Source organism: Spermophilus citellus, assembly GCF_964194105.1.
Source record: "Spermophilus citellus genome assembly, chromosome: 10".
Lineage (NCBI taxonomy): Eukaryota > Metazoa > Chordata > Mammalia > Rodentia > Sciuridae > Spermophilus > Spermophilus citellus.
Window position 1 is genome coordinate 99,359,687 of NC_138197.1, and position 27,493 is coordinate 99,387,179.

The 27,493-nt window shown below is 36.4% G+C and overlaps 1 protein-coding gene across 1 annotated transcript in view; it reads left to right on the forward strand.

The window, feature by feature from the left end:
- The first annotated feature begins 5,606 nt into the window (after positions 1-5,606).
- Positions 5,607-27,493, forward strand: part of ACSS3 (acyl-CoA synthetase short chain family member 3) — a 173,259-nt gene continuing 151,372 nt past the window's right edge. The window contains exon 1 of the mRNA XM_081309979.1: positions 5,607-5,917. Coding sequence (XP_081166105.1) covers positions 5,622-5,917 — 296 coding nt within the window. The 5' untranslated portion in view covers positions 5,607-5,621. The remainder of the gene's footprint in view (positions 5,918-27,493) is intronic.

Consider the following 27,493-nt stretch of genomic DNA (forward strand, 5'->3'; position numbering starts at 1 on the left):
TGGTAGTTGGTTTGGAGGAGTAGAAATAATACCAGAGAGAAACTACACAGCTAAATGTTGGCCAGATTGCATTAAAACTATCCCAATAGCCAACACATAATCATTTTTTTTAGTTTTGTTTTCCACAGTGCTTTGAACAAATAAATGAGACATTTGGCTCATATTATAGATAAATTAAGTCATTTATTTCTCCATATATTTTCTTCAACTTATAACTAAATTTTGGCTGAAATCTTTGTTGTCTTTGAAGCCCAAATATTATTGCCCAATTCATTGTTACATAAGAACAGCTCTTATTTTGGTAAACTGGCTTTAAGTTTCATTTCCTAGTTTAATTTCATACCCACCCACCCTACTACCAACACACACACACACACACACACACACACACACACAGCTATAAAAATTGGCAGCAAAATTGGTGTTTGGCAATCAGTTACACATTATAAACAATCATTTAAGACAAAGAACATTTCTTTTCCTTTTCATCACTTGTTACCGTGATAATGAGGACATTTTAATATATTTAAAATATTTAAAGTGTTACAAATGAGCTCCTTATAGAGGTTTTGATTTGTGAATATGGAAAAAAAAAGCATTATAAATACCATAATAGAATTTAGTTCTGTAGAAGAATTAAAGTGACCTATCAAGAATGTTGGTGACTTGATTAAAATATTCATAACTTTCGTTGAATTCATAACTGCATTGATGAGAATTTTTTTTCTCAATGGCATATTGCCATGCAGAAGAAAAAGAAAATAAAAATAAAACAAAATCATAAAAAAATTGATTGGAGATATTCCCTAAGTTCCTCCCTTCAAATTTTTCTTGAATAGAAGCAACTAAATACTTTGCTTAACTAGAAATGTTTAGTGTTTTTTTCCCCCCAAATTAAATGAGGTTGGTGAGTGAATCTCATGTCCCAAGGGTGATCTAGAGTTATTGAGTGTCTTTCCATCAATTGGAATGTTATTTGTTTTAAAATAATGTTTCATCTGTCTTTGCCTCCTTATCTTTATTGAAATTACTGTGTAGGCAAAAAGAAGACAATTTCAAAATTATAGTTCCCAATTACATTCTGTGTACTATTTCATTTCAGAAACTTAAAAACTACTTTTTAAGCCATAAAGATATCATATTTTCCAGAAACCCTTTTGCTGAATCAGAACAAATCTGCAGTGTTCCCCCAGGCTCAGATTTTAGTTCAGCATGTACCTGCTCTAGTTTTAAAGTGTTCCTTGAAAAGGCTTGTACTTGGCACTTGTCAAGTTTTCATAATATCCAAGACACTAGATGTATAAAAGTCATAAACAAAAATTTTAGTAATTCGAATACTTACTTGTAGTTAGTCATTTCGGTTTTAACAAATTCTAGGTAAAAATAAGAATTGTGTGGCCAACAGACTGCATGACCAGCATGATATATAATTATTTTTAAATCATGTGCTTTTAAATGACTCCCTTCTCTCCCTTCCCCTCTCCTCCCCTCTGTTCTCTTCTCTTCTCTAAGATCAACTTGTACTAGTGATGTCTGACCCTAAAGTGGGAGAATTGATAGGATGATCCTATCTTTTTTTTTCTTTTCATTCTATTTCACTCTGTTTTTCTTTCCTTTTTTCAGCATCTTTTCCTTAGCATTGAATATTCTGACTCCAAGATTTTCCCCTTCCCTTATGATCTTTCTTGAGCAGCTTTTCATACCTTTTCATTTTTTTCCCACTCTCCAGTATCTTGCCTTTTCCACTTACTAGAATATTTGTCTCAGATAATCTTGTCAATAAATCTTTGCTGAAGGTATTTAAAAATTCATACCAAATAGCATGTTAATCAGACTTTTATTCATATACTATGATATAAAAATGTTCACTTAAAAACTTGTGTTTTATCAGACTTAAGTATTGAGAAGATTGTGATTACCCTGTCCTTCAAATTAATTAAAATATAATTTATCTTTTAAGAGAGTACAAACATTGTGTGCATGCTTAAATTAATTTATTTTGAAATGACTGATTGTATGATTTCAGGTATATTAATGAAGCTAAAGAGTTTTGGAGTTGATTTTTTGGAGTGTTGGTTGTTCAAGGCCTTCACTGCTATCCTGAAAGGGTTTGGCATGCTATTGCCAAATACACTTTATACATATTTAAACCATGCAACAATCCTGTGGAATAAAATTATCAGCCTCAGATTACAGACCAGAAATTGCAGCACAGTAAACCTTCCAAGTCTCAAGTGTCAGTATTAAGATGTAAACTGAAACTCCCTGGCTAATGATTTTAAGCTTTTCATATGCTTAGTGGTCAATCAATAGGCTTTTTGTCTTAATTTAAAGGCCAATCCTTCACCAGGAGGCCTTGATCTGTGCTGGACAATATTTAAGGTCTCATTATCTTGTTGACTGCACTACAATTTTCTAATCCATGTGCATTCTCTTGCTTACCTGAACCCTGCACTTGTTCCAACTTGTACTCCTTGCCGTTTCTGGACTATGGATTCATTCATGCTCTCCCCTTGACCTAAAATGGGACTTATGCTAACAGTCTATTCTACACAACAACTTGAAACAAGATGGGGCTATGATAAGGCTCAGTGGTAGAGCACTTGCCTGGCATGAGGGAGTCCCTGGGTTTTTTCCCCATCATCATATTAAACAAACACAACAATACTCACACACAAGAGCATGTGCTGACAAGTCCAGAAGAAGTCATTTCATCAGTAACATAAGGATCTAACTTTGCTTCATACAATCTTTTGATCACTTTTCTGGCTTTTAATCCCTAACCTTCATCCTGAACATTTGGAGGAACTAGGGCCTCCAAATCCTGAAACATTACACGTTCTACAAGAGGAGATCCATTTATTTTTTTCTCCACAAACAGTTAAATTTATTCTTTCCTTTCCTTCTTTGTCTTCTTTCATTCTCTCATTGCTTTGTTCTCTCTAGTTAGTTTTCTTTGTACTTGTGATTTTTTTTTTTTACCATCACCACTATCTTTATGATTATCTTTCAGTTGGGTTTTTCAAATGAGGAAAATGGGTGTAGGTATTCAACTTATTATAGTTTATTAAAAATTTAGAGTTATTTTTAAATAAGAAGATAATCAGTGTAGCATGAAAATAATGGTCTTTGGAGTCAGATTCCCCAAGTTATTCAAGAGAAGGCACAGAAATAAAATGATATCCATGGTAAGCTAGATAAGCTAGACTCAGAAAGCCAAGGGTCCTATAATTTCTTTCATTTGTGGAGGCTAGAGAGAAAAAAGAAAAAATATGTATGTGTGTGTGTGTGTGTGTGTGTGTGTGTATTGGGGAATCTCATAAAAATAGAAGAGAGTGTAGTAGAGTATAGAGGAGGGGGTCAGAGAAGGGAAGAGGGATAGTGGGGAGGTATAGAAGGGATGAAATAGACAAATTACACTATGTGCTTTTATGAATATATCAAAATGAATCCCACTATTGTGTATAATCATAAAGCACCAATAAAAATAAATAAATCAAAGACAAGTTAAAGGAGGAGAAAAGAAAGAAAATGGATTTCAATACTATGCTGGGGTGACAGGATTGGACTGGACATTTTCTGAGCCCTCCAACTGATGTGCAGATAATTAGTGTCACAGCTCACCTGTAATTCAAAGCTTCCTGGTTCTGAAACTGAGCATCCACAAGGTTTGTGTTCTGAGTGTTACTTGATAGCTGCATGGGCTTGAGCAAGCTCACCTGTCTCTAAACTCTATTTGTAAACTTGGGGATTAGAATTCCCCCTTGTTGGTACTCTCATGAGAATCACAGGAATGGACATTATCTTTAAAGTGCTAAGTACAAGGTGTACAAATACTAGAAACCAATTACTAACTGTGTGGTCCTTCCTTCACATCTTGCCCAACAGACCATAACTTACATAATGTGGGTCCTCATATATTTGTTAAATATTCATTCAACTGAAGAATACACCACTGGAATCCAATGGGGTATAATTTGTCAGTGGAACTTGTATACAAGACAGCAGGGTTAAGAGACTTGGAAGAATGAAGGAGTGAGCCATGAGATTAAAAGGTTTTGCATATAAGTGGTGGCAGTGTCTCTTGCCATCAGCATCAGAATTTGGGGTGGTAAAAAGGATACTGAAATGCCTTACTCCTAGTTAAAAGAAAAGAGTTGAGGTGGCTATATAAAGAAACTTTTTTTCCCCCTGTTTTGCATTATTTATGTCTGTTCTATTTAGCTTTTATCCTCACATATTCTCTTCCTGAAGGATCATTTGTTTACAGATTCTCAAGTTATGATCCATTCTAGGGCCAGGGGCATCTATTGTTTCTCACCTCAGATTTTGGAATATGTAGCTTTCCATTTAAAACTGTAAATATTGTCACACCGAAATAGAATATGCTTCACATGATATTAAGGGAAAAGATTGTTTCCAAATTACATTAAGTCATGGAAAATGGCAGAGACTGAAGAATGCCAACCCCAGAAGGTAATTCACACCACCTTTCTCTTTTAATTTTCCCAGCTTCCTTTTTTTTTTTTTTTTTTTTGTTGGATCAATTTCATCTTTTCTTAGCCTTTTTGTTTTGTTTTGTTTTCTTTGAAAGAAGCCTTTACTGAGATATAATTCACGCATCATACAATTCACAGCACAATGGGTCTAGTTTGTCTAGAGTTGTGCAGCCAGTCACCACCATCAAGTTCAGAACATTTCATCACCTGTCCACCTCCAAATTCCATAACCATATATATATTTAGTCCTCAGTAAAAAGGGCCACAGAAACTCCAAAGGAACAAAGTGGAAGGGAGGAAATGCAACCAGTCCTTTCGGCCTTCTGCCTCTAGATTCCACTGGGAGTCCAGTCAGCAGGTGTTTGCCATCCCAATAGGGTTACCTTCCCCAGCTGCCTGTCAATCACCCCCCCAAGCACTTCCCAATTTGGCTGGCGCAACCTCCTTCCACTCCTCCTACCTCAGCTGTCAGGAAATCCTGGAGCAATTGTTGCCCTGGAGTCGTTTGTTTTTTTGGTGACCAGAATTGAGCTGGATTTTCAATAAATACATAAATAAATGAATAAATAAGAATAGTGAATCGGGGCCTTGCTGCAATGCCCAGGTTTGCTGGCTTCCGCCTTAGGAACCAGGCGATGCCACCTCCACCAACCGGGGCCGCCGCGCACAACTTGCTTGTTTGAAAATTGAGATCGAGTTGGCTTCTTTGGCCTTGCCTTAGGAGTACTTGTGTGTCTAAGTCGGGAGGATGTTCTCAGCTGTTTGACAGTGATTTTTTTCTGATAAAGTCACGGAGCTGGAAATGCAGGTGGGGGCTGGATCTCCTGCGGAGGCGCAGCTCACCTCCCGCGGAGACGCAGTGACAACCCTCCCACCCCCCACCCCCGCTGGGTCCCCACTCCAGCCTGTTGCTTTCTCGGTGGCTCCAGGTCGGTTTTTCCCGGCGACTCTAGTGTGACTTCCAAACTTCTGGGCTCCGGGCTGACCTCAGAATTTCCCCCCGCCTCCCTCGGGCTCCCTTCGGATCGCCGGCGGTCGCTAGCGACCCAGTCGTTGTCCAACGGGTGCACTAGGGACCGCGGGCAGCACAGCCTGCGGGGGTGGGGGGCTGCCTGGGGGGTGATGAAGCCTTCTTGGCTGCAATGTCGCAAAGTCACGGGTGCCGGGGGGCTCGGGGGGCCCCTGCCGGGGTCCTCTTCCGCCCGAGGAACCGGTGCGGCCCGGAGGGCTTTGGTGGCCCCCAGCGCGCGGGGCCTGGGCTGTCGGGCGCTGTCCTCCAGCGGCGGCGAGTACAAGACCCACTTCGCTGCTTCGGTGGCCGACCCGGAGAGGTTCTGGGGCAAAGCTGCTGAGCAGATCAGCTGGTACAAACCCTGGACCAAAACACTAGAGAACAGATACACGCCTTCCACCAGTTGGTGAGTGACTTCTTGGCCAATTCCAAGTCTCCTAACTTCTTGGGCGCCCAAAGTTCTATGTCCCTGGGACTTGAACTCTGGAGTTCTATCCCGAGAGAAAATCGAAATTTGAGATGAACTCAGACCTTCCATTTGCGTTTAATCTCAGTCTCATAGTTAGCTATCCTGCCTTTTCTGGAGGTACTCAATTATCTAATGTCATCTGAGTTTCCCATAAATGGCAGATTTACCTCTATGGCAGGGCTCTTTGTGACACTCAGGATGTTGAGGTGATTGAAACAGAAGGCTATCTCCAGGGACAGCACAAACTAGAGAGACACTATGAAAACCAAACTATGGAAGTATTACCAAGTATGTCCATACTGTGGAAAGGAATAGAGTGGGGTAAGGACTTCAATAAAAATCACAGCTGTGTAGGGTTTGGAAGGATGTCTATGTCTTCTCAAAGTTGACAAGTGAAATTACTCACATCCATGAAATGTGGTCTGCAACGTTGTTGTTGCAAATGATTGTGTTGGCTGGAAAACTGGGAGAAGGGGCTAAAGAGTCAGGGTCTGGAGTGGAAAGGGATTTATGTGATGTGCCAAATATCTGGGACAAAGCCATAAGGAGCTGCAGCAAGGGGTGCACAGAAAGAAAGCAGATGTAGGACAGGTGTTGTTAGAAGTCATGGTAGGAATGAAGTTTTCTTCCTAGAGTTGTAATTATTAAGTAGTTATAAACATTATTTTTATATTACAATAAACAAGATACATTGTAGACTAGATGCCAAATTTGCTTGGATATTGAGTCTCTGAGAATTCAGTGTGCCTTCTATGTGCCTAGGCCAGGAAAAGTGTAGTCGCTCTCACCTGCTATCTATTAGGAAGAGAGATTATTATGCAGTCATTTGAAAGACATTGCTCAACAGTGAGGTTGGGGAAATGACAAGATCAAGTTTTCCTTTGTAGAGTGGTCAGATTAGGGAATCTGGAATTGAGTCACCAAGAGCCTGTTCTGTGTCCTCATCAGGTCTTGTCCTCTCTTGTTTGTTTGGGGAATGTTTACATGATGTTCCCTTTACAATTTCATCACCTTCCCCTTCTGTTTCCATTTTTCTTTTTACAGTAGTATTTGATTGATCCTATTCCATGAACCCAGACTGTGAACCAGGCACTAAGTATACAACAGTGAGGAAACCAGCCCCTGCTTTCTGGGAGCCATGAAAATTAAGAATATGGACTCATGGCCAGACTATCTGAGGTCTGCCTCTCATGGTTACTGTGTTCACAGGCAAGTTATTTAATCTCTCTGTGCCTCAGTTTCCTCAAATGCAAATGGCTAGCTTGAGGATTAACTGAATAAAAGATTAAGACCTTGTCTCATTTAGTCCACCCTATAAATATTAGAGGAAGAATAGCTCTCTTTGTATTCTCACACCACAATCATTTTAGGAGTAGGAAGCTCTCCTGGTGTTCCTCATATCCAAGTGTGTGGCTTCCTCACTTTGTTCTCAAGACTCAGTACATTTGTGTCTGTCATAAAGTATGATACTGTAATTATTTATTTTATGTGGCTGTTTTTACCATAAAACCAATGTGCAGAGATTCAGTAAAGAAGGCAGTGGGATAGTCTTAAGTTAAAACCCATGAGACCAAATCTAAGACAGGAGCAAAAGTCATGGAAGAAAGATGGATTTGAGTGATTTCAGGGTTAGTGGGAGTCAGCAAAGACCCAGGAAAATGTAGAGAAAGTGGTAGTCTAGCAAATAGACATTGAAGACCTGGAGATTTCCTTTCTAAAACTTTAGTTTTTTCTTCTTAAAATCTTGTTTTAAAATTTTCTAAAACTTGTGTTTATAAAGTATTGTCTGCAATGAGAATTTTTGTAAAGGGGTCTTTTAAGTTTTTTTTTTTTTTTAATTAGTGTATTGCAGATCACTGACATTTGATAATACTGGATCCACATTATTCATCAGTGCAGTTTTGGAATCATGCAACCTCACCTATCTCACAGCAATGCAGAAGATCAAAGTGGATAATAATAAAACATTTAATCTGAATTTATTTCAACAGTGTTATTTATTCTTACTAATAATTTTGTTTGGCAGCTGGATGTGGTTGCACATGCCTGTAATCCCAGTGACTCAGGAGGATGAGGCAGGAGGACCACAAGTTTGAGGTTAGCCTCAGCAACTTAGGGAGACCCTGTCTCAAAATAAAAAATAAATAAATAAAAAGAACTGGGGATGGAACTCATGATAGAGCACCTCTGGGTTCCATCTCCAGAATGGTGTTGTCATTCTTATTAAGGATTTTTTTTTTCCTAGCATATACCACTTGTCATATAATAGGTGACCAACATATGAATTCCCCATTCTTCCTTCTGCACTGGAACCATACAGGCTTGAATTTAACCCAAGCTTTGCCACTTACTTTGAGAAAGCTTCCATAATCTCATTTGTAAGATTAGAATATTGATAGCTCCAATTTCTAATGATCAAATAGGAGCTTAGAAAATGTCTGGGACTGTGCCTGACACATTGTACTGGGTGTAGAATGTAGAATATGGAAGAGATATTCCCTTCAGCTAGTTTGGTCCAAGAAGTTGTTTAGGGAAATGGTAGCATTTGAACTCGACATTGAGATAGCATATACAAAGGGAGACAGGTGTTTCTCTGTGGGGAGTAACACAACTAAAGTGTAGTTCAGAAAGAACTGAGTGTTGTTGAAAGATAATTATAGTAGACCATTTCGTTTGCAGTGTGTTTTCTGTGCTTTTTGCTTCTGGATTTCAGAAGACAGTTGTAGGATGGGTGAGAGGGCTTGGAGTGGGAGCATTTACATTGACTTTACAAGCTGCAAGGGGTTAGAAAACCTACAGATAGACTTTGACCCAGATGCTGTTTCATGTTTTAAAATTAATTGGCAGTATTTAAATATTAATCTAGTTCATGGAGAATCCATTTTTTCCTGTAGCAACTTTTTGTTACAGCTTTTGAGTAACAAAAAAGCTTTTGAGTTTCTCTTGAAACACATGCATGTGTGGAAGTGCACACATGTACACACACAGAACCTACAGGTCAGCAATAGGAAGTTGTTCCTGCATGGCAGCATTTGGCTAGAACTGAGCATCTGCTGCCCCTTTTGAATGGTGCATGTGCTTATTGATAACTGTTCCTACCACCAAATGCATTATTTCCTGCCAGTTCTGAACATTAACTTTGGCCATTGTGAGCATTTTTATTTGCAGTGCCTACTAAGGCAGTGATGATCCATGGTGGCTTTTTGTTAAAAGAATAATGGGATAAGCCTAGTATCTGAGACTAAGTTTGACCTCAGATTTCAAGATTTCTTGGGGGAAAGGGAGATAAGAGAGATTGGAAATATCAGAGTATCGCTAACTTGCAGAAATGCGTCTAATGAACCAGGCTAATGGCAGGAGAAATAGAAAGAGAAAAATTTCAGGAATCAAGATTATATTAGACATGCTGACTGCCTGGAAGTGGAGTGCAGGAAACAGAAGATGTTATGGTCACATCAAGAATTTGAGTAAAATGTCCAAGGGGAGGAACTCATGGGGGAATTAAAGATAATGTGTTGAAAACTAGGATACAGATGGATGTAGGAGTTTAGATTCAAGTATAAATTGTAAAGAAATAATAGTTAAAACATTGTGGATGTTGAATGTTTTTGGAGGGGGGGGAGAGGGAGAGAGGGAGAGATAGAAGGGGGAAGGAAGGAGGGAGAGAGAGAGAGAGAGAGAGAGAGAGAGAGAGAGAGAGAAGGAAAGAACAAAATACTGAGGACTATACTTTGGGGAGAAGTACTGTTGTAGGGACAGGCAAGGCACCAAAGAAGGAAACAGTTTTATTTGGCTGCAGCCAGGTTCAGAGGGCATAGCTTCTGCTGTTATCTATCAGTCCCCTGAACCCGGAGTTCAGGTAGTTTCAGAATTTTATACCCAGCATGTAAGGGGAGGGGATGAGAAGTTCACAGTCTGTAGAAGTTTACATAAAAACAGTTTTTTCCTTTCACTGTTCTGGGCAAGTTAACCCTTCAAGGACAACACCTAAGAAGGGAAGAGCTTCTTCTCCTCTTTCTTTCCTCCCCCTGCCAGCTGTTACCATGGAGCCCAACTGGTAACTTCTCTTATCTTAGAAATGTAGACATCTCTGTGAAGCCCCAGCTCAAGGCCAAAGGCCCTGTTTACACATTTCTACAAATTATTATACTGGATACATGTTTGTGAAGAACTAGTCAGGGGGTGTCCAGCACCTGGAGTGCTGACTTCTTCCCAACTAGTGACCAAGTAAAACAGGGCAACAGGAAAATAGGAAATTATCTCCGTTGAACTCTTTTGTAGAGACACTTTTTCTGACAGTCCTAAAATCAGCCATGGTGAAGATTTCTGGAGAAGCCCAGTTAAGACTTTTCTGTGGAGAATGGGGGTGCCACTACAGTACAAGAAAAAAGAGTCATGGGAATGGATGCGACTCATTCAAAGAAGTAGGAGAGGGACAGGATATTTTAGTGTCATGGAGTATAAAAGAGAGAAGAGATACAAACTGGGAAAGTCAATAGTGGTAAGGGCTCTAGAGATGTTCTGAGGCTATCTAGGATTGAAAGAAATTCTATCTCTGTAAAAGAAACCTCTGTGACTCAGAGATCCTTGGTGATTTTTAATAAGGTGATGTCAGTGGAACAATGAGGGCCAAAGCCAGAATAGTGCATGACAGATGGCCTGGTGGTAGGCAAAAGCATTTTATGGATTTATTTGACAGAGGCAGGAAGGAAAGACAATGTACAACATGTAGAAGTACCTGGGTCAAATAAAAGACAGTTTCTTCTCCATGCTTTCTCTTCTTTCTGCTTCAGGAGTAACTTATGTTGAAAGGCAGAAGCAAAGTCTATGAAGTAGGAATGAAGGGAATTTTGTTTATTTTGAAACCTATTGCTTCATAGGACTCCCTGTTCTTGCAAGTTGAACTTTTTGGTTTATTTTTGTTCTTTTTTTATGTACTAGAAGTTCATGGAAGAAACAGGATAGAAACATCTAAAAGATGGAATAAAGAGCTGCTGAGCAGATGCATATATTCTTGTCATATTCCGCACTGGTTCTAGTGAGCCAACTATCTAAACATTTGACTTTGCATCTGACAGGGAAGATAAGGAAACAGTTGAAAGGGATGAGAGAATTGACTTTTGTTGAACAATCTCTGAGCCTTGACCAGAGTTTCTCATGCATATTCATTATTCCATTCCCTCAGCCTGCACAGTTAGGGTCATCATGGCCTTTCTACATGTGAGGCCACACAGCTAGATAGCAGAGGGCAGAGCTGGGTCAGTAATAATAACCCCAGGATTCTGGCTCTATGCCCAGAATCTTTCCCTACAAATACCCAACTGTTTCAGAAGCCCAGTGCCAAATCTTGAATTATTTTTAAAGTAGACTTTGGACTGAGGAATTGTTCTGTATTAAAGGAGACTAAATAGACCAGAACTAGAGGCAAGAGGTAATTCTGAATTGGATATTTTCTGCTGTAATTGACATTTTTGGAACAATTAAAGAACTTGAATGGGGTTTGAGGATTAGATGGTGGTTATGTGTCAATGTTAATTTCCTGAATTTGATGATTATATTGTAGTTCTTTAGATGAATGTCCTTATTCCCTTATTCGTAGCAATTATGAACTAAATTATTCTGGGGTTATTGGGCACATTTCAGTAAGTAGTTTAGATGGAGCAAAGTTTTCTTGTACTTGCGGTTTTTCTGTGAGTTTGAGGTCGTTTTAAAGGAAAAGAAAAATATAAATGTGGATTTTATGTAAAACCTGAACTTCAGTTCTTTGTCAAACAAGTGCTCAGCCATGTTACACTGGTTGGGGAATTCAGTCTTTTTGATTTTTTGACTCTCTTTTTAGTAAGATTATGTGAAATTTCTTCATAGTTACCAGATTTTGTCTTTTTTCTCTTTAAAAACTGATGACATGATAGGTATTTGTCATGTGCTACTTAATGTTTTAAAGTATGTACACATTGTGAAATGACTAAATCTAATATAGACATACTTCACATTGTTATCATTTCTGCAGTGATAACACTTTATATCCACTCTCAGCATGGTTCAAGAAAAGAATATATTCACATGTTTTAAAAAATTATGTTTAATTCTAGATTGAAGTGAGAGTGTTATCTAAAGATGAAACATTTGTCTCCTTTTGATACACTATAAATTAAATGAATTTATTCATAACATTGTACACAGTACAGGTATATTTAAATTTTCAAACAATCACTTCTTGTAAATATAAAAATGCTTTAAGAAGGTACATGAGTAGCAAGAAAAATCACCTGCTAGAAATAATGTTCCTCAAAATAACCTCATCAAGAAAGACTGATTTAAAAAGATGGGCCTTATTTTATATTCTGAAGGTCAGCATCTTGGTGTGGGCCGCATCTAATTTTCTCAACCTGTCATGCTGCTGAGCCTTTAGGACAGAACAGAGTGAACTACAGGAATGCTGCAATTACATAAGCAGGGATGGATTGCCTGGCAAATGGCACAATCAATGAACAATGGAAATTCAATCAGCTGTGACGGATCAACTCCCTGGTGTTGGGGGAAAATCCTAACTCTTAGTGCCTCCTGGAAGGCAGCGCACTTTTCCTTTGTTCATGCCATACATTGTTAGTTGAGAAAAGAAATCCACTGGTTGAAGTTATTTGTCTCTTAAAAAATTTTTTTCCCCTGTACTTCCAAAAGCAATAAGTAGCAACTCTATGAAAGAGATCATTGCTTTCCATTGTAGTGTGGCATTTGTAGGTGAAATGTAGGGGGGGGGGGGAGGCTAAGAAATCTTTGCAATAATATATATAAATGCAATAATCTCACTAAATTATAGTTTTAAGAAGTCTGTATAAATGTGGAATTCAGATCCTTTATCTAAATTATGTGGCAGGAGAAATTATTATATTAAAGGTATTCAGTGTATTTGCTTTTGCTGACATTTTGACCCTATGAACTAAGAGACTGTGCATAAAATGGAGAAGTTACTGTTCTTATAGTGTCTAGGAAAAAGAAAGTTTAAGAATTTTTAGTTTGAAAGAGTCCAGTTTATAATAGTGACTGAAAACAGAAGCTCTTTCAAATATTAAGTTTGAGAGGGATAAAATTTAGTTATATGACTTTCAGATAAATAGCAAAGATTTCTACTTTAAAACATGAATAAACCTAAGTAAGAGGGGGGAAAAGGCAACTAAAATCCTCAGGTCTTTGACTTACAAACTAATTCCAGACATTAGGAATACCTTCTCCTTAGGTTTTTATGTTAGAATAGTCACACTGCCCTTGTAAATCGTTCAAGATGTTCCTTCTAAATGCATGTGTCAATGTGATAAAAAGAAATTTCGGAAGATTAAAGAAGAAAATTGAGAAGAGGAAGAAAAAAAGAGCTCTTGGTTTCTCTTGGAAGTCTGATCAATATAGCAATTTTTAAAAATTTAGTAAGATAAAATGGTAAAATTTTTCATCATCGAGGGACAGGAAATCAGTATTATTGAGCATTTGCTAAAGAACTTTATGGTAATTCATGCATGAACACTTAAGAACTAAGTCTACTTTTTCTCTTGATCTCACCTTATTTTCTCTCCAGACTCTTATTTTTATTTTTATAGACTTTCATTGATTCTCAATTGAATTAAACACTATTCTAAACCACAAATGCCCTGACTGTGCCTTCCTCCTAACTCTACCCTCCTCTGAAGTTTGCCATTGTTGCCAATGGGAATTTATCTGATACCCTAATTTGGGTAGGTAGGAGAAAGAGAATGAAGAATTAGTGGAAAAAGCAAATGGATATCTGGCTTAAAATCTCAGCTCCATTCCTTCAACAATACCTTGCCCCCACATAATTGTAAAGTGGGGCAATGAAAAATGCAGACTCAGCTGAGTGTTGCGGTTCTTTGGGGTCTTCCACCATCATCTGTTCTCCAGAGAGCACAGGACTGGCCTTCCTTACATACACATGGTTTTTAAGGAGCTTTGGCTAATGCAACAAGAGGAATGAACCTTGTCACTTCAGTGTGAAGCACTTAGTTGCCAGAGTTCCTCTAGAAAGGGCATTGTAAAGCACAGGTAGAATAGAAGCAGTTTGGATGGCTGAATGAAAATGCATAAATGACAATGTATTGGTAGTGAAAATGAGTGTTTGTTTTTGCAAGTACTGCAATTTTGCAGTTGTTACTATAGCATAATACAACCTATCCTATTGATTGCAGGGGGAGGGGATAATAATAACTTTGTAGTTCTGTTGTAATGACTGAGAATGTTAATGTACACAGAACATGTCAGGCATGAAATAAGAACAGTTAACCCTTACTCTGTCTGTGCTAGGAGCCAGGCACAATATCAAATGCTTTAATTTGTTTAATCTATACAGTAAACTTGTGAAGTAGGATCAACTTTTATTCTCTTGAATGAGTGTGGAAATGGTGGAACTGAGATCTTAAGCAACTTGCCTAAATTTACAAAACTAGTAAATAAACAGTAGATCTACAGATTGAACCAATTAGTCTGAATTTACCATCTGTGCTCTGAGTACATTATATTGTTTCTATAATATTAGTCTCAATAAACTTTAATATTTCTTTCGTTTCTTAATCCCTTTTCATTGAATCTGTTAAAAGTAGTTTGCCTTTAAAAAAAGAATATTTACATTAAAAGAGCTTAAAAATCTGGATTTACATCTCAGAAATACTTGGTAACTATATTAGACATGGAATAATAGATTTACTTCAAAAACATAAACTCTTTGTATTATTGTGTACAACATACACAAAGGTGGGGGGAAAGTAGCTTCAAATTGGTTGACAACTACTATTTTCTGACAGTAGAAAGCAGTATTAACCTCCTTCTTAGAAATGCTCTGTTAGTTTTCTGACTTAAGGAAAAAATCTATAATGACCCCATTATTCACAGCGTGCAGTACATTTTAAATGTTACTTTTATGAGAACATGGTGCTAAACAACCTAGTTAATTAATCTAATTATAAATATATGAATTTTTTTCTTTCCTCTAAACTCTGAGTAAAATAGTAAGATTGATTATATGTTTACAATCATGAAAATTGTAGAGTGTTTTTTTGTTTGTTTTTGTTTTATTTTTTTACTTTTTAATGCATTCATGTGTAGTTTTCCTTTTTTCTTTTTTTCCTTTTATTCTCCTTAATCTTGATCCTAGTTTTCTTCTGCACATGCAAGAGGGACAGACCTTGACAAATGGTTCATGTTAAGTGCAGAGACACATTTCTCAGGAATCTCCTTGCATCCAGCTTTCTTAGTTCTAATAAGCATCTCTATCTCTTGCTCCCTGCACCTGCCCTCTCTGTCTTTTGATGCTGGGGCCTTGCACATGCTTGACATACCCCAAGCCCCTCAATTTCCATGGATACTTATCTTTTACTAGTGATTTAATAAATCACCACCTGGAAATAGGACAGTAGAGATCAGGTCTAAATTACCTTTGTTGTCTCTTCAGCAGAATGAGTGGGGCTTGTGTATACTAGTTAAACTGTTTTAAATCATCACCACATGCATGTTAAACTTGTTAATCCATATTATATGTCTGGATTCTGTATAAATTGAATTTTGATAGTACCTGAAGTATCTATCCAACCACATCCCTAAATGATCTATATGAATAAAGGCATCTGAGCAGTTTAAAAATTCTGTTGTCTTCATGGATCGAAGCTTCATTTTGAAGTGGTTGGCTGCCTTTGCCACTGGTTCATCATCTTCAAGTAAAGGGTATTTTACAATTGACATGCATTTCTATCCACTGGGACAAAGACTCCCCACTGCAGGGAGGGAAACGCCTCTCTTGTGTGCTATAGATTGAGTACCAATGTGGGTCTGAACAGGAAAAGTGTCTCCTGGCACATTAGACTTCAAGCATTTCAGATTTAAGAGTTGGATTAATGTTTTGTTATCATATTATCATTGTTTGTGGATTCATTAAACAAAAATTACATATTGCCAGAACAAATAAATTCAAACCTATTGTAACATATAGGTTTTAATTGATTTGTTCTGGCATATCATTTAAAATTGATAACAATTAGATAATGTAAAAATAAAATCATTATTTCCTCTTAGAACACATTTACATTTTTCCCGAAAATTCTTATAAAATCTTAATATTTATGTTACTTGAAATAAAAAATTACCTTAATCTGTTTAATGCTTACATTTTATAAAGATGTGAGACTGATTTTTATCATTTTTATTACTATATAATAAACATAATATATACTATCTCCACTATAAACATCTCATTATTTTACCTGAATATTTCAAGAGATGTTTGAAATCTGATCTATAGTTAAAGACTTATTAGTTCTAATTTGATAACGTTTTACTTTGCTTTACTTCATTTATAAAAGGATTAATTTTTAATTTTATGATTGATAAAAATAACTAATAAGATTTTACATTTCTCATTAAATATATAATTATTTCAAAGGTCATTTTTGCTGGAAATATTAGTGTTCTTCAATCAAAATATCTTAAATTCTAAAGGATGATTTTATTATATATGTGTGAGTTTCTGTGTGTGTTTATGGATGTTTGTATGTGTGTGTTAAAGTTTTATAGGATACAAACTACACTGTTTTGCTAATCAAAACAACAATAATATCTCTTTCTGTAGTTCTTTAACTTCCCGAGAATATATGTTCTTAAAGAAAAATTTAGGGAAGATTAAGTAACTTAATAATGTTCACTTAGTATGCAAATGCAGACCTAGGATGAAAAACCAGACACGTTAGACTCTGGAGTGTATTGGGTTCTCATTATGTCATATTTGCTCTATAATTAATACTATTTTTACCTTAGTATACTAGCTTACAACTTTCAAAACAAGCCAGGTACACATGCACATATGTGCTTGTTAGCTTGTTGTATTTATGAAAGTGGTTTTTGCCCTGTGGCTGGAGACCTTACTCATTTATTAACTTGTTTGTTTCCTTCATTCATACTCCTTCCTTCTTTGTCTTGTTCATTTATCAAACATTTGTTGAATGCTCTCTCTAAGCTGGGCAAGTCCAGATAGAGTATAATTTTGAAAAACAATGTCTATTATTTAATTGTATAATATGATAGCTTTCATTTCCTGGTTTAATAAGAGCAGTCACAGGAGATAGGGACTGTCTAATTAGTTTGTAAAAATATGGGTAACAAAGTCTGTTTTGTTTTATAATCAACTCTACTCTGAATTACCTTTCACTGTTGAAGTGTGAATAACAAGAACACACGGCTTCTATTCTGGTGAATAGTGGCCATTTTCCAACTAATGAATCCTTTAATAGATAAAAAAAAATCAACTAATTTGAATTTTATCCCTCTGTGGAGCCTCTCATTTTTTAGGTGGAAGTGCTAACAAGCAGGAAGGTGAAGAAAAGACAAGTAGCAAAAAAGAGACTAAAGGGGAAATAATGGGCTTGGTTAGCACCAGCCAGATAATGAGCTCTTGGATAATTAAGTGGACTCCACTGTATTCAAGTTTCAGATTGTCCATGTGTTAATGGAAAATGTTTCATCTGTGAATGTAGTGTGTAGCCAATGGGGGAATTACCAAAGAGGTAGCTTGTGATAGTATTCTCTGATAATTTTGAGGATCAGGTCAGGGGAAAAAAACACAGCAAATTATATCTATTTGACATAATATTTTGTTCAAGTGGTTAGTGTAGTGTGATTTATCTTTGTAAATGTATCTATGTTATGTCTGTGTCTGTGTGTGTGAGGTTATTTTGGTGAGAGGTGGAGGGGCAGATAGGAAATTAGATGAAGATGTTATATATTTTAATTTTCAAAGAGGAGGATTCTTTTTTAAGTGGTAGATGGACACAATACCTTTATTTTGTTTATTTATTTTCATGTGGTGTTGAGGCAAGTGCTGTACCGCTGAGCCACAACCCCATCCCTGAGAGGAGAATTTTTATAGATACAAGGCCTAGGTTGTAACATGTAGGTTTGAATTTATTTGTTCTGGCATTTCTTTATGCAGAAATAATCCTGATTGAAATTTTGTTTTATACCTCTTTTTCAGCTATAAAATTAGTACAGTTTTAAGTTTTAACAGATAAATTCCAGAAAGACAAAAAGTGAAAAATCAGCTGTGCTTTAATATCTAAAACAGGATTATAGTATATCTCTTGGTATATTATAGTTCCATTCAATCTTTTTTACTTCTTAACTTTTTATTTTGAAATGATTATCAACTCAAAAGAGTTATTAAAAAATACAGAACAGTCACTTGTATCTATCACTTAGCTTCCTCCAGTGGTAACTTTTTACATAACCATAGCATATTATCAAAACCCAAATTGATATTGGGATGATACAGTTAACTCAATTTTATAGACCTAGTTCAGCTTTTCCTATTTACATTTAAAAATTTTCCTATCTACTATCTACATCTGTTTGCCATTCTGTTTGATAGTCTAGGTCTCTCTTTTTGTTCTCACTGAAAACTGGATTATACTGTTCATATTACTTGATAGCTCATTTTTCTACTTGTACTAAGTTGCAAGTTTCCATTTGTCTATGCCTTGATTTTTAATACATAATATTTTAGCATACTGGGTGAATTATTTCACAGCCTCTTCGTCTTGACATTGAGATGGTTTCTCTTTATTTGCTGTTGTGGACAGGAAGATATGCTTCATCTTTGGACATGACATCTCAAAGGAAACCCTCTTTATCTGTGTGTGTCTCTGTGAGTGTATATGTATGTGGTACATTCATGTATTTCTTTCTTGACTTTCTCCTTTTAAATTCTCAGAAGATTTCTCTATCAAAAGGTAATTATATACATTTTGATATATATTATTAAAGTGTTCTCCAAAAACAGTAAATCTTGTGAATAAATTCTCACCATCTTTTTCCTTATAAAAAGTTTAAAGATTCAATAGAAACAACTTAGAGGACACTCAACACTGAGTTTTATAAAATCTTAACATTCTGTCACATTTGCCTAGATCCTTTTATTATAAGTAATGAAACATAACAGACACTGATGCTCCCTGTGTATCTCTCCCAGTTCCATAGTCTTTCTAGAAACAATCACAGGCTAATTTATAAGGCTCGATGGAAAGAAAAAGTGCTTGGACATTCAAAAATGATTGATTGTATCCCTCATCTTTAATAAGAGCATGTATTCAGCACCCCTCTGTGGATATCTGTAAGTGTTGAGCAGAATGAGTTAGTGTAGGTAGTGTCTGTCTTCTGGGAGTCTCTAGCATAGAGAGAGTTTCATCAGAACATTGCAGTGTGTCATTCTGCATGAGTTATAACCTTATAGAACAAGGAATGGATGGCTCGGATGAAGGTGGAATATGAAACAAGGAAAAAATGTGCAGTCCTACTAAAATTCTCATTCATTTCAGTTTTTATCTCTATCTCCCTTCTCTTCCTCCCATTTCTCCTTAACTCGAATATGGTAATACCATGTAAAGATGTTGGGTTCTTCCTCCTCTACCTCATGTTGCCACTGCCAGTTCTTCTTCTTCTTCTTCTTCTCCTTCTCCTTCTCCTTCTCCTTCTCCTTCTCCTTCCTGCCCCCTTTCCTATTTCTTTCCTCATAGTTAGGATTAAATTTGAGAGGAATCTTCAAGTAATAGTAGTACACATTAGAGGGAACACTCTCCCTTTTGCCTCTCCTAGGTCTCTGGATAATTCTGAGTTTCTCTGGTGCTACTTGCTGAGGCACCTGGAGACAACCTGGATCATAGGTCTGGTTTTCTAGGAACTGATCTACATAGGGCTGATTTATTTCTTTTCTTTTTCAAAGTATTTATTTATGATTCTAATTCATTATACATGACAGCAGAATGTTCTTTGATTCATTGTACACAAATGTAGCACAATTTTTGACTTCTCTGGTTGTTCCCAAAGTAGGGTCACACCATTTGTGCAATCATACATGTACCTAGGGTAAATGGGGAGAGGGCAAAGGAGAGGGGGGTATGGATGTAGGAAACATGGTGGAATGAGATGGGCTGATTTATTTCTGCATTGTGTAATGGGGACCTTGGTTCCCAAGAGTATAATAAGTGTTATGAGAAGGTTGAATGCTGAAATTTGTGTTCCCTTAAAAAATGTACTACACATTTATGTTTATTTAACATTATTTTCAATTTTAATAAACTTATGTTTTGATCTTATCTCTTACTTCTGACCCTCAATTAAGTTAATTCTATCTTTTCCTTCTTTTTGTAGTAAACTATTATTTCCTTTTACTTCAGTTCTCTGTTTTCCCTGCCTTTTTGTCAGGAACACAAATAAAACAAGGTAAAATGGTGTCCTCACGTTCTTCTTTGAATTTATTGTCAGGCATGACTCATAACCCGAGAATCTTTAAGATATCCATTCATGCCTTTTCTCTTCATTGACAGTGGATTCAGTTCAAATAACAGGTATTGATTTCCTGAAAGCCTTTCTTTCTATTCTTTTTCCTGCTGGCTGCATTTTTCACCCTTGGCAAGGCTCTCAGTTTTAACCTGAGATGATCTGGCTGGGGTGCAGATGTCTGGGCTGTCCTTTCACGTGAGATGGGGCAGTCTGTGGCTAGAGCTGGTGGATGGTGTTCGGAGTATACATACCCATTCTGGAAGGATCCGTAGGACTAAAGAATCTTTCTTTGCATTACTTTCTCTGTTAAAATAATTGTCTGTTCTACAAAGAGATGTGCTTTCCAAATACTTTTACAAAAACAATGTCCCTGGTGGTTAAATTAACATACAGTTATTATGCTGCTTTAAGTAAGCAATTACTCAATTTGGAGGGTTTCCTGGAACAGTCACTTGACACTGCCCATAGCCAAGTATCTACAATTTAGATGGGGTGTCACTGTGTGAATCAAGCAACATGATGCCCTCTTAAAAGTGCTTAAAGCCTTCTCTGTTTGTGTGCAATAGTAGTCTTTTGAGCTAGTCATTGTTTTTGCCATGTCTATGGACAGGTTGCCTCAGAGACTCTTTTTCTTATTTGTGTTAATGTGTCAGAAGACTACTACCTCATTTACCAGTCATTCACACTTGTGGGCTTTTACTTAAAAATAATTGTTGAATATTATTATTGAGCATTTATTGTTTGCCATTAATGAGTTATTGTATGGTCTCTGCCCACAGGAAGCAGAGATTCTAGAAGGACACAAAGATTACTCAGATAGGCACACAGGGGTTGAAAACTGGCAATGCACCCATCACATCTTCCTTGGAATCAGAAAGCACTGTTACTATTTATAATTCTGGGATATTATTTGACTTCTCTGAACTTCATTTCTTATTTGTAAAATGAGGATAGCATTGTTTTCCTCAAGGGATTCTGTGTAGATTCAATGATGTAACATATAGGCAAGCTCAGAACCTGGAACATTTCTTATGAGTAACAAAATATGAGCTTCCTCTGCTATTTCAAAAATGTTTCTTTATATTCATGTGCCAGATCTCCCTTAAAAGGAACCTGAATTTGACATCCACAGATCATAAGAACCTCCATTTTCTTTGATTACTACCCTTCCTTCTTATTCCTATTGATTTATTTATGTACTAGTCCCCCTTTCTCCATGTTTTTCTTCCTTAGCTCGGCTTCCTAGGCCGGCCAATAGATCCTAAGGGATCCCATTTCCTGCTTTCTCTCTCAAGTCTCACATTCACACTGCTCTCGTGGGATTCCTCCAGAAATCCATTTCTGAGCAGGTCATTTTCCTGCTCTGCACCCTCTCTAGACCTTCTGTTTCTTACAGGAAACACAGGCTTCTTTTTTTTTTTTTTTTTTTTTTTTTAAAGAGAGAGGAGAGAGAGAGAGAGAGAATTTTTAATATTTATTTTTTAGTTCTCGGCGGACACAACATCTTTGTTGGTATGTGGTGCTGAGGATCTAACCCGGGCCGCACGCATGCCAGGCGAGCGCGCTACCGCTTGAGCCACATCCCCAGCCCAAACACAGGCTTTTAAAATGAGGCTTGCACTTGTCTTTTGCCTCAGCTCATGTTCTGCCCCCACCTCAACCGCGCATCTTCTTTCAGCAGCACTTGCACTTCCAAACCAGAACCTGCACTTTGCCCTCTGTTCTTGTCTTACTTGCCTAGGCCACTGGCATTTTTTTCTTCTATTAATTTTTAATCCCTTAGCTACTTTTGCTTGTCATCCTTCTCTTTTAGTAAATGCCAGGTGAAAGATTTGCACAAGCTGAAGAGAAGCCAGAACTCTCTTCCCTGCACACTCAAACTTTCTTTTTACTCCTCTATTCTCAGCAAGGTGGCATCAGTCTTCACCACTCTGTAGGCCATCGCCAAAGGTCATTAATACCTATCTGTTGTGGAATTCAAAGAATTGTTTTTAGGTCTTTTCCTGAATTGATCTCTCTTTAGTGTTGGTCTGAGAGCCAACTCTACTTCCTTGAAATTCTCTACAACTGTCGTGTCCTATATAGAAGCCAGCAGTAGCATGTGGCTATTTAAATTGTTTAATTAAAATAAATAAAATGTAAATTTCCAATCCTCAGTCATATTAGTCAAATGTGACTATTGAGCCCTTGGAAGTTGGGTAGTGTGACTGAGCAACAGAGGTTTAAATTTTATATACTGTTAATTATTTAAATTTTGCTAGCCATGTGTAGCTAGTGGTTACCTATTAAACAACATAGATACAGAACATTCTGATCATCATAGAAATTTCTACTGGACAGACAGGGTTGCTCTAGATAAGGGATGAGGAAAGCTTTTCTTTAAAGAGTCATGTAGTGAAGATTTTGGGTTTTGTGGACCAGAGAAGTTCCTTTGCAATTTTTTTGCAGAGCTTAAAAGCAGTCACAGAGAATGCATATAAAAAAAATGAGCATTATTATGTTCCAATAACAGTTCATTTGCACAAACAGGTAGTGGGCCAGATTTGGCATGTGGGTTTTAGTTTGATGATTCCTGTCCTAAACTCTTGGTTTCTTTGGTAACCTGGTCTTTGCGTCCTTTTCCTTTCTCAGACTTCAATATTTCTCAAATCACCTCCTTTCCATCTTTGTTATAGCACTTCATTATTGGGGAGAAAAATAAACAAACAAACAAACAAACAAAAAGCTCTCTAAACTGTTACCTTCAGCTTGTGACTTTCTCTAGGTTTCTTTCATTGCCATATAACTGTGGACTTACAGCTTTCTAAGCCAATTTCCCCATCTGGAAACTTAAGTGGTAATCGAAATGAGACACTGAAATGCATGAAAAATTATGCGCAGAGAAGACATAGAGTTCTCTCACATGAACCCAACAACAGAATAGTTTTTGAGACTCAGAGTCTGACTGTCAGACATCAATCTCAGCCTATTACTCAGCATGTATGGAACTTGGGGAAGTCACTTAACCCGTCTACCTCAGTTTCCTCATCAGGACATCTAACATTATTGTAGTGTACATATATATTTATACTCACTGAGGTTCTTCCTATTTCATTTGCCCTGGAAAATATCCTATTTAAATTATAAAATATGACAATTTTGAAGTTTGTTTAAATTTGTCAACATTGATAGACCTTAAGGCTTTTATGTCAGCATATTGAAGGTTATAGTGCAGGAATAAACAACCTCCAAATCTTTCTTTGTTTAAAATAGCCCAGATATTACTCATGTTTATCTTGGGTTATTTGGGAGTTTTGCTCCATGTCATCCATCCTCATTAAGTGCAGCTAACATTTGGAATGTCCCTGCAGTAGGAAGAAGGAAGTGTATAACCACCTGGTTCTTATAGATGGGTTTGTTTGTGTTATGCCTGTGGCCACGTCCTGGGCAGCAGAGGGCTATGTGACTGTGCTTTGTATCACGCATTCATGGAAGTTTAGTCATGCAGGTGCCTAGAAAGGAGGGCAAGCAAATCATGGTCAAGAGCAGCAATGATGACCAAAGATTTATAGTAGATCTCTGTGTGTAATTTTGCCGCAGCCCGGCTGGCTGGGCAAAATAACCAGGGGGTGATGAACAACTTGTGTACATTGATACAGCAGGAGTAGGAGCCGTTTATTGTAGGACAGGAGGGGTATATATACATTCCACACAGCTTATCTTAATTAACATAAACTAGATACATCAGTCAACCAATAAGGAATCTCCACATTTAATGGCTCGCTGGCATTACTTCACAAACCACTCCCTCTGGCATTTTGCCAGGTGCCATCCAGACTTGTTTACAGACTCTAACAAATTTGAAGGTTCTGTAAATTTATTACTGACTCTTTGGCTGTGTAAGATTGACTCTGATGAGAAAAATAAAATAAAAAGAAGTATAATTATTTTAGTCCAAGGTTTATTTTCTTCAAGTTCATTGTAGGTGTTATATAAGTAGAAGACAGGCTATGAAGTCTTCACTTAGTTAAAATATTTTTCTTTGATGGTGGTTATACTGATTATAGAGTTGGTGATTCAGTCCTACCAAAGCAAACCAGATCATTAAAATTTATATTTTCAACTAACATACTTAAATCACCCATTCAATATGTAAGTGTTGCTCAGAAAAAAAAATTTAAACCCACTGGTTTTACTATATAAAAATGTAGAGTATTCTTTATTACTACCTTTCAATTTTTTTTCTTATTCAGAGTTTATTAATATTTTCTTTTGCCTTTTTCCAAACTCCTTCTTCTGTTTTTGTATGACATGTAGATAAATATATACACAACTTGCTTTTCCTTAGTAAAAAGTTCCATTTGTTCATTGCATCATGTAATGATTTTTTATTGTTTTAATGATTGTACATAATACATGATATTTAAAATTTTTGTAGATACTGATTTTGAGCTCTCCCAAATTACTCAGTTAACTTATTTGCTCTCCAACATTATATGAGAAATCGAATTTCTGTTTACTCTCATGCAAACTGTGTATTACATCTGTATATCAATCTGATAGAGGATATGACATCTCTTTATTATTTTAGTATTCATTTTCCTGATTACTAACAATATTGAGAAGAATACTGTCATGTAATTGGCCATTTCATTTTTTTCCTTGATGGATATTTTGCAGATGCTTTGCCTATTAGATCTTAAAAAAATTATTTGCAAAAATACTGTAGATATTATTGAAGGTAAAAATATATCCTCCCCTTCTTATTTATGTGCCCCAGATTTTTGTTGTCTTCCTACCTATGTATCTCTGAATCTGTATTCTATGTACGTATCTATTATCTATCTATACTTGCATGTCTGTGCACACAGATGTATGCATAACTTATCTGGGTATGAAGGTGCAGGTGGCCGAGTGGAGTGCTTTTAAGAATCCCACTGTTGATTTCCCTTCATTTGTCTGTGAATCAGGTTTTGATTCCTAGAGTTCTTACTGTGATCATTAGAGGGAGGAGAGAAAATTTCCTGGTGACACCGATTCATAGGGTGTACAAACCTCGTAGCAATTAAACAGATCCCTCTTCCTATTCCATAGGTCTTAAATACAGGATCCTCCATGTGAGAAAGTTACATTCTAGGATAGTAAAAGCTTGTGTGGTGCATTTGTGTGTACATGTGTGCATTGTGAAGGAAGGATTGGCATAGCTTACTCATCCATCCAGACACCCATGGTCTATTATTTATTCCTACCTGCCTCTGATCTTTGCCTTATTTCAGAGTTGTATTAAAACTTTAGACCCATGTCCATATGCCTGAATTTAGGCATAAATAACTTTTTTTTTTGTGAAGGATGTGTGGTTATTACATGCTTAGGGTTAATAGGTTTCTCATGAATTCTCATTAATGCAGAGTATTCTATATTATGGTTGTATAAATTTTTAACACCTCGTGGAAAGATTTTTCATAACAAGTACACTGGGATTTATTATATCCTACATGATTTCTGGATTTAGCAATTATTCTGCTCATGTTCTCTTTATATATCTAGAAATTTTCTACCATTCTGAACAGGTAATGGCATCATTACTAATTGTTCAACTATTACTATTAGTTTAGTTTTAATTTTATCTATTTTTTTCTTAAACTTAAATGGGTTATGGGGTATGTTCAGCCTGTTTGTAATTTTCTATGAAAGAAATTCTTGGAGGAATGGTATAGGATAAGGAATATGACGACTTCCTTTGTTTAACAGAACTAAAAGCTGACTAAGTTAAAGGAGAGAACAAATAATGAGTCCACTGACAGAGCATTCTAGAAAGTTGTAGAGCTCTGAAAAAGACTGTAGAATATATTGGATGCTACTATATACTGGAAGAATGGAGTACCACAAATAAATGAAGACACATTAATCAAAAAATGATGCTTGGAGCTGGGCATGATGGTGCATAACTATAGTCCAAGCAACTTGGGAGGCTGAGACAGGAGGATTGCAAATTTGAGGTCAACCTTAGCAACTTAGTGAGGCCCTGACTCAAAATAAAAAATAAAAAGGGCTAGGGATGTGGCTCAGTGGTAAAATGCTTCTGGGTTCAATCCCTAGTACCAAAACAAACAAACAAACAAAAAACAAAACCAAAACAACAACAAATTTATGTTTAGAAAATGAACTATTAATAAGTAAACAAACATGGTTATATTTCCACATCATAATACATACACATAACATAATGCATGTGTAATATATATGACAGATATTATATACATATGTATATCCATATGAATAAATTATTGGGACAATTAAGTGATTAATATTAAAGATGAAATCGAAAGAATGAATTATCTAAAGGGAAAAGGAAATGAATTTATCTGACCACATATAAATTTAAAATATTTTCATGTCAGTAAACATGAATTAAAATTAGTGAATAAACTGAGATAATCATCTGTAACATTGTTAGACATAAGTTCAATAAAAATACATATAAAGAGCTTTCAAAATTGGTAAGACACTGCACTTAATCAATACAAGTTACCAAGAAAAATATAAAATCATTTTTCACTTTTCAAATTAAAGAAAATTGGGAATAATTCATGTTTAGAGGAGTATGATGAAATGGAAACTCAGGTAATGCTGATGGTAATGTAAATTGATTTTATATTTCCAGAAAGCAATTAGATTATTTGATTATTTGATTGTGTGTGTGTATGTGTGTGGTCCATTGTAGGACGATAGTCTGGAAATGTGATTTTAAAAAACAATGTGACTGATATTTTTCTGCAAGAAATATTATCCTAGTATCATTTAAAATAGTGATAATGCTGTGAAAAGCAGTTGTCAAGGACTAACTTTATTACTGAGTAGCCACTGAATGGAATATCTTATCATTATTAAACATGATTTTTGAAAATCTGTCAGTTTCTTGAAACAAGCTCACAATGCAATCCCTACTATGGAGGCACAATGCCAAATTATCAAATTATCTACACAACAAGTAATGTTTCCATATAGGAGGAACAAAATAAAATATTCCAAAGTATATTTTCTTGTCTTTTTACATGAGCATTAGGTATTTTTAAAATCTGGGGAGACAAATCATTTAAAAACTATCCACAAATTTAGAAGGCACAGTGGAGAGCACACAGAAGGCATTTGGTTGACCTTTACAGAAATGATTTGATTTAAAATGAAGTAAGAATCTTGTCATAGAAG